The sequence below is a fragment of the Gymnodraco acuticeps genome, unplaced genomic scaffold, assembly GCF_902827175.1.
Source record: "Gymnodraco acuticeps unplaced genomic scaffold, fGymAcu1.1, whole genome shotgun sequence".
Taxonomy (NCBI): Eukaryota; Metazoa; Chordata; class Actinopteri; order Perciformes; family Bathydraconidae; genus Gymnodraco; species Gymnodraco acuticeps.
Window position 1 is genome coordinate 8,865,268 of NW_022990271.1, and position 14,931 is coordinate 8,880,198.

At 39.8% G+C, this 14,931-nt stretch overlaps 1 protein-coding gene across 1 annotated transcript in view; it reads left to right on the forward strand.

Annotated features, from left to right (window-relative positions):
- Positions 1–12,218, forward strand: part of ly75 (lymphocyte antigen 75) — a 29,957-nt gene extending 17,739 nt beyond the window's left edge. The window contains exons 16-35 of the mRNA XM_034220937.1: positions 653–776; positions 1,062–1,097; positions 1,236–1,405; positions 1,887–1,948; positions 2,084–2,157; positions 2,950–3,086; positions 3,535–3,643; positions 3,825–3,985; positions 4,309–4,438; positions 4,739–4,959; positions 5,041–5,203; positions 5,840–6,004; positions 6,097–6,219; positions 6,747–6,932; positions 7,023–7,246; positions 7,381–7,588; positions 8,243–8,404; positions 8,493–8,609; positions 10,003–10,185; positions 10,533–12,218. Coding sequence (XP_034076828.1) covers positions 653–776; positions 1,062–1,097; positions 1,236–1,405; positions 1,887–1,948; positions 2,084–2,157; positions 2,950–3,086; positions 3,535–3,643; positions 3,825–3,985; positions 4,309–4,438; positions 4,739–4,959; positions 5,041–5,203; positions 5,840–6,004; positions 6,097–6,219; positions 6,747–6,932; positions 7,023–7,246; positions 7,381–7,588; positions 8,243–8,404; positions 8,493–8,609; positions 10,003–10,185; positions 10,533–10,708 — 2,931 coding nt within the window. The 3' untranslated portion in view covers positions 10,709–12,218. The remainder of the gene's footprint in view (positions 1–652; positions 777–1,061; positions 1,098–1,235; positions 1,406–1,886; positions 1,949–2,083; positions 2,158–2,949; positions 3,087–3,534; positions 3,644–3,824; positions 3,986–4,308; positions 4,439–4,738; positions 4,960–5,040; positions 5,204–5,839; positions 6,005–6,096; positions 6,220–6,746; positions 6,933–7,022; positions 7,247–7,380; positions 7,589–8,242; positions 8,405–8,492; positions 8,610–10,002; positions 10,186–10,532) is intronic.
- Positions 12,219–14,931: the final 2,713 nt, after the last annotated feature.

Consider the following 14,931-nt stretch of genomic DNA (forward strand, 5'->3'; position numbering starts at 1 on the left):
GTATTTCCTTTCTCCTGTAATATGACTTGATCGCTTTAAACTCTGCACACTGAGCTCTGATTGGTCAGCAGGCAGTGCTTTCACCGAGTTGATCTCTTATCCTGTAACCAAATCTGCTCCGGACCAGGCTAGCCGTTCAGCATAAGTTACCATGGAGATCTAGCCCGCTAAAAAGAGAACCAGCTTCGTAGGACCGGAAAACCCCGAGTTTTCCCTGAAGAAAGCCGGCTAAGCGAAAATCCTGCTTCGCAGTACAGGCCTCTGGTTTTACAGCTTAATCTGTGACTCAAGCTGTTTGTATGAGTCTTAAGAGGGACTACAATAAAAAAAAAATGCCTCTATTGACTCAGTAATGTCATGCCCTACATATCGTCTTAATCCCCCAAAAGACAGCTAGTTAAACAGTGTTTCTTGTTCATTTGACTCTTCTGATTAACACAGAAAGTAGCTGTTTTCTTATCTCACTGCTCAGAATCTGACCTTTTAGGTTGTCTCAGTTAGTGATTGTGTTGTCAGAAGGAAAGACACTCTCTTCTCAAACTATCACTGAAGTCCAGGAAAAAACAAGATGTGCCATGTCACAGATATGAAACTGCTTTTGTTGTATATTTCCTTCTTGATAATGTGTGCAAACAATCTGTGTGTTCATCAGACATCGAAGAGCAGCTTGAAGCACCTCATTGTGTACCTGATGCACGACTTATCTCCCATACCCTTCTTTGCCACGCCGTTTCACTGTGACGCCAGGCTGGAGTGGGTCTGCCAAATAGCCCGCGGTAAGAATACACATATAATAAGCACCTCAGTGTGCACAATGCAAAGGCTGTTGTTTGTGAAGGCACCTCTCACCAAGGCTGCTTAACAAGAGGGATGTGTAATGTCACTAGAATTCTGTGGTCCAAACTGTATTTGACTTATTTATACAGGTTTATAAATCACAATAACAAAGTTTAAGAAAGCGATTTCTCCACATGGGATTGAAGAACTCAACATGATTTCCTGATGTGTGGGTTTACGGTTACATTCTTCCTCTAACTCAGTCTTTGTTAATGCTTGGACAGGAAAGACACCAAAGACCCCGAGCTGGTACAATCCAGGTAATGACCAAATCTTTATAGATTCTGTGTTGAGAGTATGAAATCATATCATCCTTGCATTTCTGTGTGTATGATGATGTTTATTGTCACGGGCTAAGATATGTCCTTGTTTTGAGGCATGTCTTTTGTGCTTTTCAGACGGACACCATGAGACATCTATCTTCATAGATGGAGCAGAGTTTTGGTTTGTAAAGGAGCCTAAGCTAACTTTTGACGAGGCACAGCTCTTTTGCAATGGCAATGGCAGTAACCTGGCTATACCAAGCAGCTCATCTGCTGTTGAAAAGATCCGGAAGCACATAAGCGAAGTAAGTTTTCAAACGTTTTCTCATTTCTAACTGTGGCTTTTGTACTGATACTATGCCAACTGTCAGGCACTAACCCTAAACCTAATCAACTGCAGACACCTAGCATAAGCTAACCCTAAAACTGTGGTTTAAGTGGTCTCCAGGTGATGTTTTGATATTTATTGTATAGTTATAAGAATGTACCCTCTTCTTCTGCCTCCTAGCTAACCTCTTAAAAAAATACTAATTTCTTAAAAGCATTAATTTCACATCTCGGCCTCAGCTGCATAAATGTTGACGTTTTTATTCTGTCTTTTGTGAGTCCTCCATCTAAATGGAAGTGCAATACTAAATCACTGGAGGGCTTCCAAATACGTTTCTGACACATACTTGAACTTCGGACAAGCAGCAAAATATTTGTTGAATACCATATGTTATATTGATGACATTATTTACTTTTAGTGAAAAAAGGTTGCTAGTAAAGCTTGTGTGTTTTCAACAGTTGTCAAGTTCTGCAAAAGAAAGCTGGTGGGTCGATTTGGAAGACTCTGAATGGATACTGTCGTAAGCCAGCATAGTCACACTATCATACAGTAATCTGTTATTGTACAAGCACAATAAAAAGAGAATATCTGCACATATCACTGTGTATGTGATGAAATGTCATGTTGATGCTAACTGATACTCTGTGTGTTCTAGGCAACCCTTTCACTTTTATCATAAAGCTTTCCTGGGCAGATGCTCCTACATGAGTTCTGAATCCTTATTTCAAAGTGAGTCATCATCATAGTGTTTCTAGACAGCTGTGGACGAGAAGTTGTATTTTATTATTTTTTAATATATTGTAACGTAAGAAAGCTAATTCTAACTCACTCAAACTTCCATCAGTTAAAATAATCTTACATATTGGTCACAGCTACTTTTGCCTTAGTTTTATAATACTGCTTATCAGACATTTCGGGAGTCATTGTTTGGTTTTAGTATCACACAGCTTCGGGAGTCAATGATATGCTTTAAACATAAGAGCAGGCAAATGTACAAATTCTTTGTTTTCTTGACCAGTTTGAAACTTTAATAAAAACTTGATTGAGTCAACATAAAACCAGAAACAAAGCTCCCAGCAGGTCTAATCCCTAAAATAACATAACCAGAAATCCTATTCTCCCCAATTAGTTTCTTACCATGACAGAAAGGTTCCTATGTGAAAACATAAATTAAAGTTCTATATTTCATGTTATTAAGACATTCCTAATATTTGAAAACACATTTTTAGGGCCATTACATTTGGATTTATTTTGACTGTTCTTTTGTTAGGAGTACCATGTAAAAACAAGGTATTGGTAGGTTACTGGGATAACAACTATGACATGAGAAATTGCTAAATAATTCAATATTTCTGGAATTGTATAGTATAAGAGTATCATTAAGTAAGGTAAAACTAACACGATTGTATCTGAATGGAATCCTTCAGAGAGCTCTGATGCACATACCTTGTTTGATTGATAACTGACATGCCCACAGACTCTTTTACTAACTTACACATTGACTGTCCTGTTTACCTGCAGGCCGCGAGCTCAGCTGCAGTCAGCGGTTTTCTTTTGTGTGTGAGAAACAGAACATCACGTCAGTGGAGATAAACCCTCTGGAGCCTCGGCCTGAAGGACTGCCCTGCGAAAATCAATCTCTGCTGTTCAGAAATAAGGTCTGATCCTTGAACACATTTGATATCTACATTTTAGTAAGTGCATGATGTTAAAAAACAAAAAAGATTAGGGCTAGGAGAATTTATTTCAAACTAAAATCAGCCTGGACACTCTTTCAACATAGACTGATTATTGTGAGTTTACATAAAAAAAGGCTGAAAACAGACAATTTGTACAGTGTGAGAGGTGTCAAATCATGTGCAGTTAAATAGAAGTTTAAGTGTCACTCGGGTTGTTTGCAAATTAAGAATAATATCTTAGCAAGATGAATCCACATTAAAACAAAAATGTGCTTGGCATCTGCCCGCTCTATATCTCTTTGTTAATTCTATTCAACCTCCATTTAAGTCTCTTGAGATACATTATCTCTGTGACAAGTAAAAACAGGGTCATTGAATAGCATGTTGTCCAATGACAAAGTCATATGAATCTAATAATGTCTTGTAGTGCTACACTCTGATGTCAAGCTTGAAGCCTGTGCCATTCGGATATGCCAATGAGGACTGCCAGTCGGTGAAGGGAACCCTGGTGACTATATCAGACCAGGTGGAGCAAGGTGAGGACCTTTAGTTGTGCTTCTGTTTAATCACCAAGACAACCATACATGCCTGTCAGATGATTATTACCGTGATCCTTATGTGTGGTTAAGGTCAAAGCTTGTTGTATAAGAAATGTAGCCCAAATGCATCCTGTACTGAACACAAGGCATTGTTGTACTAAATCTGTGTTCCTTTTAGACTTCATCACCACCCTTTTGCCAAGTTTGAGAAACATGGCAAAGACATGGATTGGTCTGAAAATGAAACATGACGACCCAGAGTGGGCGGACCAGTCCCCAGTTCACTACATCAACTTTAACCCCCTGCTCCTGGGCATGCACAGGTCTATAAAAGTCAACGTGAGTTCCCCTTAACTGCAGAATCAAATATGAATTTAACAGATCTAATTTCACAGGTCATTGGGGGGAAATATTGTATGTTTATAAAAAAGTTGTATAAAGCCTCCAGGGGGAGGTATACAACATCTGATATAATTAAAGTGATGTGTGTTAGGCCGAAGGAAACATTTGGAATTGAAAAATATGTGGATGTTCAGTTACAATCAAGTGAGGTTACCAAACGGCTGAAGCCTGTTCTTTACGGATAGCATTGGCCAGTGGTATCACAAGAAAAAAGCCTTTAACACGTTTAAATTCACAATTCTCTGTTTTTTTCTTGACAGAGATGGGACAAAGAGAGTATGGATTTGTGTGTGTTTATGATCAACAACCCAAACTCTGCCATGCTCGGAACCTGGGACTATTCTTCCTGCACAGATAATCAAAATCTGGCGTTTTGTCAGCACTATGCAGGTAAACCCCCGCTTCAAACACTTACAGTAATGCTACCTTTGTAACCAAAAGGTCACAGTGGCAAGCTAAGGTCCCTCTTAAGATTTTTTCTTGATTATCGTTTTATTAAGGGCAGTAAATAAAACATGGCTTAAACAACTTAAAGGGTGTTAAAGGGCCTACCATTGCATGTCATTCTCTTCATGTCCTACCCTCCATTTTCTTTCATAAAAAAAAAGCTAAGATTTTGGAGCAACATATTTCACTGGCACAATTTACATGACATGATGAATTTTGAACACAAAGGCTTACTCATTTCAGATAAAGTGGAGGGGCCCCACGTCCCAACAGAGCCCTTCCACGTCAATAACCACACCTTCCTGCTGCTCGCACAAAATCTCACCTGGTTTGAGGCCTTAGAGCAGTGCGGGAAACACAAAATGGACCTGGCCAGTGTGGCCGACACCTTGTTGCAGGCCACCCTCACTGTGCATGTGAGCCGTGCACAAACACCCATGTGGATCGGCCTCTTCAGTGAAGACGTGAGTGTGCCAACGAAGGGCTGCCGTAAATACAACAACCATTACAGCATTAGACTGAAATCGTACTTTTTTTGTTTTTAGGATGGAATCCACTACCGCTGGACGGACCACAGCCACACCGTGTTCAGTCGCTGGTCCTCTGATGTCACCAGCGGCTCGTGTGTCTACCTCGACACCGATGGCTTCTGGAAAGCCACAGAGTGTGAGGAGATGCTAGGAGGCGCTATCTGCCACAAACCGCATGGTGAGAGAAAATCTGACAAACAGAAATGCCCTGTGTTTCTCACCATGGCAGCTAATTCCTTCTAGTGGTGGCGTACCAACATTTAGAGGTTATGCTGTAGCTTTGCCAGTTCTAGCTCTAGTTTTATGGCAAATGGTTTTATAACCCTGCTATGGACTCCTCTGTGGTAACAGGATGCACAGTCTGTTGTAAAGGAACATTTAAAACATAGAAAATAAAGCCATAGGCTTCCCTATTCGGTCTGATGGCGAAACAAAGCACAAGCAACATTTGGCCGTTATTGTGGAAAGAGTTGTGGAGTTTTAGGATAATAGAGGCTTTTAATATGAAACTATGGAACATCAAGAGTTTTTCTGTTAAAAAAGAAAGGATACTGATTTTATGAAGGAATTATCTTTCTTTTTTTTCAAATCCCTTTTTGTCACCATTGTTATATTTTGTATTTAATCTTTCTTAAGTTTGATAACATAGTAGACTTCATAATAAATGTTCTTCTTCATGTACACCATTTTCTGTTTAGTCTTGTGGTTTCACAGGTTTCCTCTCCAGTTTAAATCTCTTCCTTCCCTTGTTGGCATGCATCGTTATTCTTGCAAGTTCAATCATTTGAAACTATCTTAAACTTATGTATTACAGAAGAGATCATCACCACACCAGAGGATGTCGCTGTGAAGTGCCCCCATAAGATTAATGGTCCCAACTGGATCCCCTTCAAGAACAACTGCTACTCCTTCCAGCTGGTCGCCACCAGATGGGACCAGTTTAACCAGGGACAGATCGAGGAAACCTGCAAAAAACTTCGTAAGAATTTCAAACAACATCGGGCATGCGCTGTTATTTGGAGATCTGTTTGGAGAAACGTTTCTATAGCAGATGATGCGTTTATGTTCCAGATGCAGATGCAGACATCGTAACCATTCGAAATGCAGAGGAGAACGAGTTCATTAAGCAGCAACTCATACCCTTTAGAAACTTGGTCCAGTTTGTTTGGCTGGGGATGTTCAAAGATGAAAATGGTAGGTCATTTATGCACATTTGTCTTTTTTCTTTGTTGCTTTTAAGGCTGCAAAAAGTTTGTTACGTTACAGAAGAAGACAATTCTTCTCTAATACAGATCTCAAAACCTAAACCTAAGCTAGATGGTATCGGCTGACACCAGAGAGATCTTTTTTGTCTTTTGTATCAAATTCCTTGCGTGTGTTCACAAACTGAGACTGACATCATCAGTACACTCACAGAGCTCGTTGATGTTTTTATGGATGCTGTGAAGTTCTGCTATAGCCTTCTGCTGGGTGGCTTTGTTGTAGTACCGATGCACAATACTTATATGAAATGTATCTTAGTGTAATTGAAGTGGCAATAATTGACAGATGGCAGGTTCTTTTTTCTTCATAAGGTTATGTTACAGGGTTTTGGTTGGCTTTTGAATAGGATTATTAGTCTCTCTTGTTTATTCATTATATCGACATTAATAGTGGCTTTTAATTTGTGAGTATTTATGTCACATTGCAAGGGTTAATAGTCATGTTTGGATACGCTCTAGATAACCAGATGAAGTGGTATGATGGCACCAATGTCCAATATTCCAACTGGGCCAATGGCAGACCAGAAGTAGAAGGACCGTTTATGGCCGGCCTCACGGTCGACAGCTACTGGATTCTCATCTCAAAGCAAAGATTATTCCCAGAGTTCAAACAGAGGAGCATCGTGACCTGCAAACTGGACAACGGTTGGTTTATAACACTTCAAATCATGATCTTTATTTCTCTGTCCAACTCTGTCGTCATGATCTTTCGTTTTTTAATCCTTCCCTCCCAAGAACCAAAACACGAGTACAACCAGTCATCCACGGACTTCCAACATTACGGCAACTTAACCTATCAGGTGCTGACCCTTAAGATGAGCTGGCACCAGGCTCTGGAGGAGTGTAGTGAGCGGGGGGGCCACCTGGCCAGTGTGCACGACGTCCAGCACAGCGCTCATGTGAAGCTCATCGCCAAGACAGACGGATTCCCCCTCTGGATCGGCCTATCGAACCAGGAAGTAAGAACATTACTGAACCCAAATATTCTCATAGCTTACACTGAGTACATCCCAAGTTTATCTCATTTGGATTTATCTCGCATGTTTTGCGCAATAATTCATGGGATAACATTAGTGTCTCTTTCTCTGTGCAGGTTAGTGGATCAACCTTTGAGTGGTCCGATGGAACGAGATTTGACTACAAAGCCAGCATCTCTGACTCACTGGAGGCCCCCAGCTCAGACAAACAAGAGCCCAGCTGTGTTATGGTAACCCCTGCTGGGGCCTGGGTGAGGACCAGCTGCAGCACAGTGCTACAAGGAGCCATCTGCTACACCACCTCCATCACCACCACCTCCCAAAGTAAGACAGCAATAACTTTTACCACAAGAGCCACATTCTTATGTAGGAAAAGGGAAGTGACTGAGATGGTCTTATTTGGCCAATCGGCAAGTCATTCTTACGACTTCAATATGTTCATGATCTTCTATTTGAAATGTTTGTTTTGTTGGACTCTACAAAGAAGTTTGTTTTGTTGGACTCTACAAAGAAGTTTTTTTTCTTTGATTCTACAAAGACAGTTTTTTTGCTCAAAGTTTAAACATCATGTTATCTGTTTACAATATTAGTGTGACATCAAAGAGCAATGAAAAGAGATCTATGTTATTTTGTCCACGACTTGTTGCTGCTCCCTAAAACTAATGAAATATGAATATACCTGACATGGTTATTGCTATTATTGATGTACAGCAGGTGAATGAATAAAGGTTTCCTTGCATAGTCATGATCAAAATGTTAACAAACTTCAAACTAAGTTTTCAGAGGAACTTTCACATGAATTTTCCCAGTTGAAACTCTTTTTCCCACACTACATGAATGCAGAATTTGTGTTGAATGGTTTAGTCTGCAGAAATCCTTCAGAGGAAAAAGCAATATTATGATATATTAAGGCTTTAAACATCTTCTGGTTTGTGTTATAGTGGCATTGAGCGTTGTTGTTTCTGTGTTATGAATCAGGAGCCAGACAGCTGTTTTCCCCGGTGGCCAATCACTGCCCTCAGAGCAACGGCGTGTCCATGTGGGTGCAGCACCAGGACCACTGCTACGCCTTCCACATGAGCTTCTACAACTTTAGCGTGTACAGCATGCAGCAGGCACGGAGCATCTGCCAGAACCTGGGTGAGACGTTGTTCTGTGTATGAAGGGTCATAATCCGTATTCATCTGATCAACTGCAGTCCGCTTATTGATTTTAATTATTTTCACAGATGCTCAACTGCTGACCCTCAAAAGCAAAGAGGAGAAGGACTTTGTGTCGAAGCACGTGGTCGATGACCCCCTAATCACCAGCCGAGTGTGGCTCGACATGGAGCTCGATACTCAAGGTACACCACAGCACTTTAAAGGGAATAAAGACAGTGACACATAAAATATAGTTTACAGGGCCATATCTCAATTCTGGTTATAAGCTATTCAGAGTTCCCGTTAGCCGGTAATTACCGGACTATGACCGGTAAAATATGCTGAAGACCGGCAAATCTAAATCTCTCCGGTCAAAATGTCCGGTCAAAAATAATTTCCCCTTAGCAAAATACTGCATCAGTTGCGCCACTTATGTGACAGACAAGAAGAGTATGTGACAGACAAGAATAGTCAATTCTAATGTCTAACACTTAATGTGGAGAAAGAGATGTCCTGTATGGGTTGATTGTGCGTTGATCTGTTGGTAATGCCTCAGGGTTCCGGTGGGCATGTAAACAAATGCATAATGCTGTGCTATACTTTGTGGCCTCACCCGGTTGCATAGCGACACTTATTGTTTAGGTGTCTTTTAATAAGCAGGTAGTCATATCATTAGCTAGAACTAGCTGGATCTGATCGATATGGACATAAACGCGAGTGAAGTCTAATCTGACGGGAGAGAGAGATCAGCTGCTGCTGACGAGTCGACACGCAGCTCTGCATAATCACACGCAGCGGTGAGCAGAACAAAATTCAGGTTAGAATATCACACGTAGCTATTTTAATGACCTCTCAAACTACCTAAACTAGTTATAGATACGTTTAGTTTTACTGTCGGGTCACTCATTACTGATCCGCGAGCTGCATGATACTGATGGGCTGTCAGGAGAGGGAGAGTGCGCTCCGTTTATTATTCCTGTGTTATTGTAAATTACTGAACACGTTTTGAATAGTTAATTAATCTAATATGATTAGTTTGTTTAATATCGAATCATATCAATTTGTTTCAAAGCTCAATAAATAACAAAGAAGACCTTTGACCGGCACTTTTCTAATTTTGTCCGGAAGATTTAAACCGTAACGGACATTTTGACCGGCAAATAATTATTCTATTGCCTATCATTTAGGTCGAGCTGGCATTATAGATAACAAATCAGCATGTTGTGTTTTTGCTTTTTTGCATTGCTTACAAAAAATGGTCAACTGAAAACATTACTTACTTGGATTTTGAATGTTTAGGGTGCTCAAGTCTGAGTATTTAGAAACCTGTTAATTAATGTGGGAGTGAAAGCTGATTCCAATCCACTTTCAAATTATAATGTTGTATTGATTTAAAGAATGTAAACATCATAATCTTAAAGTACGCTGCTCCAAGTGGCAAAAAAATCAATGATGTTGTTTCAATTGATCCGTGTGATATCCGATGAGTCTAGTCAGATATTTCTCCTCAACATCACATAGAAACACATTATTTGGGACATTTGCGGTGCTAGTCCTTCTCCCTTCACGTCCCACCATCTTGCTTATGCCTCTCAGGTCAGCCTCTGTCCTGGCAGGACGGCTCAGCTCTGGATTACTCCAACTGGAAGTCTGAGGCTTTGGTTGCTGGGAAGAAGTCGGAGCCCCACTGTGCCGTCATGGTGGCAGGAGATGAAGGAAAGTGGACCCGCGCCAGCTGCAACACGAGCTACAGTCGGGTTGTCTGCAAAACTCAAACAAGTAGGTATTGCGATTTTGGGAAATGCACTTATTTCCTCTCTTGCTGAGAGAAAGAAAGATAGATGCTGCTCTCATATGTGTATGGTAATTATAAATGTGTGTGAAAATATATCCCGAGGCGGCAGCTCGTTAGCTTAACTTGGCACAAAGAAACAAGAGGAAAGTTAGCCAGGAGGTTGCTGATCCTGGCCAAGCAAATGTGTGGCACATCAGCACACAAAAAAGTCTCTGTGCTAAACTAACCTGTCTGCTCACTGAAGCTTCAGAATTACAAAAACAGTGGAAACACAAAAACATCTTGTTGAAAACTGATTGATGACAGATCAACTTCACTTTTGCGTCCTCAGAGTCCGGAGGCTCTCCTGTGGCGTTGGGTCTCTTCATCGTGGTCATCATCACTCTCCTTTTAGCCATCGGCTTCATCCTCTACAAGAAGAAAAGAGCCCACTTCTCTTCCACCGTCCGCTACAAGAGAACCTTTGATGAATCAGACAGCACCAGTATTATCACAGAAGCTGAATAAGTATCAGCCTCAGGGAGTGTTTATGTGCCTTGTGTGCATTTTAGTACTATTCAGCAAAAGCAGATGCAGCCTTTCCCTTTTTTAAGTTATTTATTTATCATGTTCAAGCCTGCAAACTTTCTCAAATGTCTAAAACTGTAAATATATTGTGAATGTCTGCCAATTCAACTCTTTTCTGGGATACTCTAGATTGTGTTGATGAAGAGTGAAGCGTTATGAACATACTGGGGTTGTTCTCTGGTAAATGTTGATCATTGACATCAGTGCGATGTTTTTGTTTTTAAATTGTACAAAGATTAGGAGTTAAAATATGCAACCAGAAAAGACACTCCCATTCAGGCCCTATAACAGGGGTTACATTGCACTGATGTATAAGTGACTCCAAGCTATCAGTAACAGAACATAATGTACTGTATATACCATTACTCAATCTATTCCAATGGGGCTTTAGTTAATTAATACAATAATAGACTAAAAGGCCAATTCACCTAAAATTATATTAGACCTGTTTTTGTTCCACTTGGAGTTGTATTTATATTGAGATAATTTCCGTTTAAATACTCACAATACAGCCCAGATCTGAATCGTTTGAGAGCTGGTTTTCTACAAAGGAACGCCCCATACCGATCTATGAGCAAAAAGGAAGAAACTAAAGATTGTAAAATGTAAATGTGTGATCATGTTTGATAAGCAACTTGGCTTTTGAGTTCTCTATATTGTTTAAGTTGTTTTACTAAGCTGCACTTCATTGGCCTGAGCAACATCTATCTTTTTCAAACCTCAGTAAATCAAGTTAAAACTATCTGTTTTAAGAGCTTGCACTCTGGTCAAGAAACTATATTTGTTTTTTTATTGGATTGTGCCTTTTTAAATAAGTAAGAAAATGTATGATTGATGAAAATGTCACTCACTGTGCCTTTTTCATATAATAATTCAGAAGAGATGGGAGATATTAAGCCACTGGGTAGTGTTATTTTCTGTGTATACCTGATTCAGTGTTCTTATTAATACTTAACATTGTGTTTTTGTTGACAATACATAATGATTCAAGAGAAAGTTGTAGTCCTGCTGATCAGTTGTGTAAGTGTAGACACTGGCTTGCCTAAAAATTACTCGGACATGTTTGTATAAAGTTTGTGTTGATTTAGATCTGACTCCCCTATGCACTTACTACTGAGCAAGAACGCACTTTAATATGTTCCTACTATGTTTAAGCACAATGAGGTTAAGGGTTTTAGAGACATTTAAATTGCACTGGCGTTTGCTGTGAATGCTTTGTAAATACGTTTTATAACTGAGAATGAACCAAAGATTCTGAGTTGTTTGAATGTCAGAAGCCTGATCTTTCTTTTTATTGTGTGGAACTGCGTCAATACGGCTTGTAGACCCTTCATATCAAGTTGTAAACCAAATGTAAGTGGGTTTTTTTATTTTACTTATCACTCTTAAACAGGTCTATCAGCTCAATCAGGTACATTATCCTTCCAATAAAATTTCCTGTCACCAAATACTTGTTTGTTTCTATTTCGTTCATTATAATTAGTGTATGCAAAGATTTATTTTACTATACGGTTGCTATTTATCCAATCCAAATTCAACCATCATGACATGTACAAAAGTGATTGGAGTCACGGGTAACAGAAGCTATTGAAAATGACGAGATGTTTCAATTAATGCCACCTTAAAGGTCCCATGTCATGCTTTTGCGGTTATTACCCGTCCCCTTGTGTGTTATGAAGGTTTGTATGCATGTAAACGGTCTACAGAGTCAAAAACCCTCAAAGTACGTGCCCTGTAAAACTCTAACACAGAAAATAACTCCCCAAAACGCCTCGTTGGAGATTTGAGATTTCTAATTTTCTTCCTGGGTATCGCCAGAGCCCTAGAGATACTAGGTATGGCTACGTAGGGATACCCAGTAGCCACGCCCAGAGCTATGGCCGCACCCTTTCAAGAAACAAAGCTTCCCAAACCTTTCAGCGATTCATGCCGTATATTATGTACAGCGTAGGGCAGTGGTTCCCAAACGGTGTGCCGCGGCACACTGGTGTGCCGTGGGATTTTGTGACAACCATACGTTATTATTGCAATATACAACTACTCAAAAATAATTATTTTTTTATTTACTATATCAGTACTTTGTAGGTTTATATGTACGTAATCTGCGCGACTTGCGCGTCCACATCTCCACGTGCAGTGCTGCATAATACATGGCTGAGTCAGCGATAACTTTCGAGGGGTGGAGGCAGGGCCGGCCCTAGACATTTTTGTGCCCTAGGCGAGATTATGATTTGGTGCCCCCCCCCCCCTCCAAGCAATACACTAGAACAGTGGTTCCCAAACGGTGTGCCGCGGCACACTGGTGTGCCGTGAGGCAAGTCCGGGTGTGCCGTGGGATTTTGTAACAACCATACGTTATTATTGCAATATACAACTACACAAAAATAATTATTTAATTTTAAATTTACTATCAGTACTTTGTAGGTTTATATGTACGTAATCTGTGCGACTTGCGCGTCCACATCTCCACGTGCAGTGCTGCATAAACATGGCTGAGTCAGCGATAACTTTCGAGGGGTGGAGGTATGCCCATTATTTTGAGTTCGTCCGAAGAATAGACAGGAATGTGACGGTGAGGTGCAAACTGTGTCCAGGCCAGAAGCTGTTATCCACTGCTGTAAACACCACGTCAAACCTCAACAAGCACCTGCAAAAAACACATGCTAAGGTGAAGCTAACGCACACGCTATTTGTTGTTTGTTTATATCACGTATATCTTCTTCTCTGTCTTCCGGTTGTTGCCTGTTTTGAATGACAAATACACACTACCGCCGCCTGCTGGTAAGGAAAGTTATTGCTACTCACACATGTGCAGTTCGTACGTGCTCGAGTAAAGTAACGAGTTACTTTATGTAGATAGTAACGAAGTAGTGTAATATATTACTTTAAAAAAAAGTAATATGTAATATATTACATTTTTTTAGTAACGACCCCATCTCTGGAGTTGGCGTTCTCTACTCTGGTTTACATGAAGAACAACAGGAGGTCACGGCTCTCTGTTGAACAGGACTTGCGAGTGGCCCTCTCCTCAGTGCCACCAAGGATTACAAAAATATGCGCGCCCCGACAGGCACATGTATCTCACTAATTTGTAAATCGGCAAAATATTTACAATAGCACATGTTTCAATGCTGATTGCTGAAATGTTACATTTATAATTTGTAGTTCAGGACCATGGACAATGCAGCTTCCTTGCATTGACAGTTCTCTGTGCTGAGTTTCTGCTGAGTTTCCTTTGCCTCATTTTTTTATTTTGTGACCTGTCTGGTTTAAATGAGTGTGTTGCTGCATTGATGAAGCCTAATTTGATAAAGTTTCAAATTAATTTCTGAAATATTTCATGAGTAATATAGTTGTCTTTGTCACATTTTATTTGGCATTAGTAAATAATTATGCACATTTACCGATATTTTACATGATATGAGTGATAACACGTGTTATAAGGGCTAGATGTGCCTTGAGATTTTTACTTGTCCTTTGGTGTGCCTTGGGCACAAAAAGTTTGGGAACCACTGCACTAGAATATATAAAGAATAAATAAAAAATCTCTACAAAAGACCAATACACTACAAAAACAGAAACTTATTGACATAGATAATATACATAAAGGTTTCAAATGTATTCATTATTGTATGAACATGTTTTAATTGGGGGATGGATGTCACATTCTCTGGGGGGATCCGGGGGTTTGCCCCCCGGAAAGATTTTTTTTTTAAACATTTTAAAGTAAAATGCTTCAATCTGGTGCACTTTCAGCACACAATTACTAGAGACCTGATAGGAGGTACAACTCTAAAACACCCATATGAAAAAGATCGGTTTACATTTTAATAACCAAATAAGTATGTGAACATAACCAATAATCCACAGCCAATAATAAATAAATGTAACCTATTTATTTATTTTATCCTTATTATTAATATTGTAGTTATTAAATGAAAATCACTCATCAAACAAAAGTAGCTTCTCTTAAAAACTTTAAGAAAAGAAAGTGCAAACGTGGACACAAATATAGCCAACGGAGCTCTTACAACTGAGGTTATTGCAAATAAATTAAGAACAACATTACACACTATAAATCAAATGAAACAGGCAATCAGAACAACAAGTCTCTGCTATGTTATTGTGTCCTTTAATTAGTCCACATCCTTAAAGTCGGACAC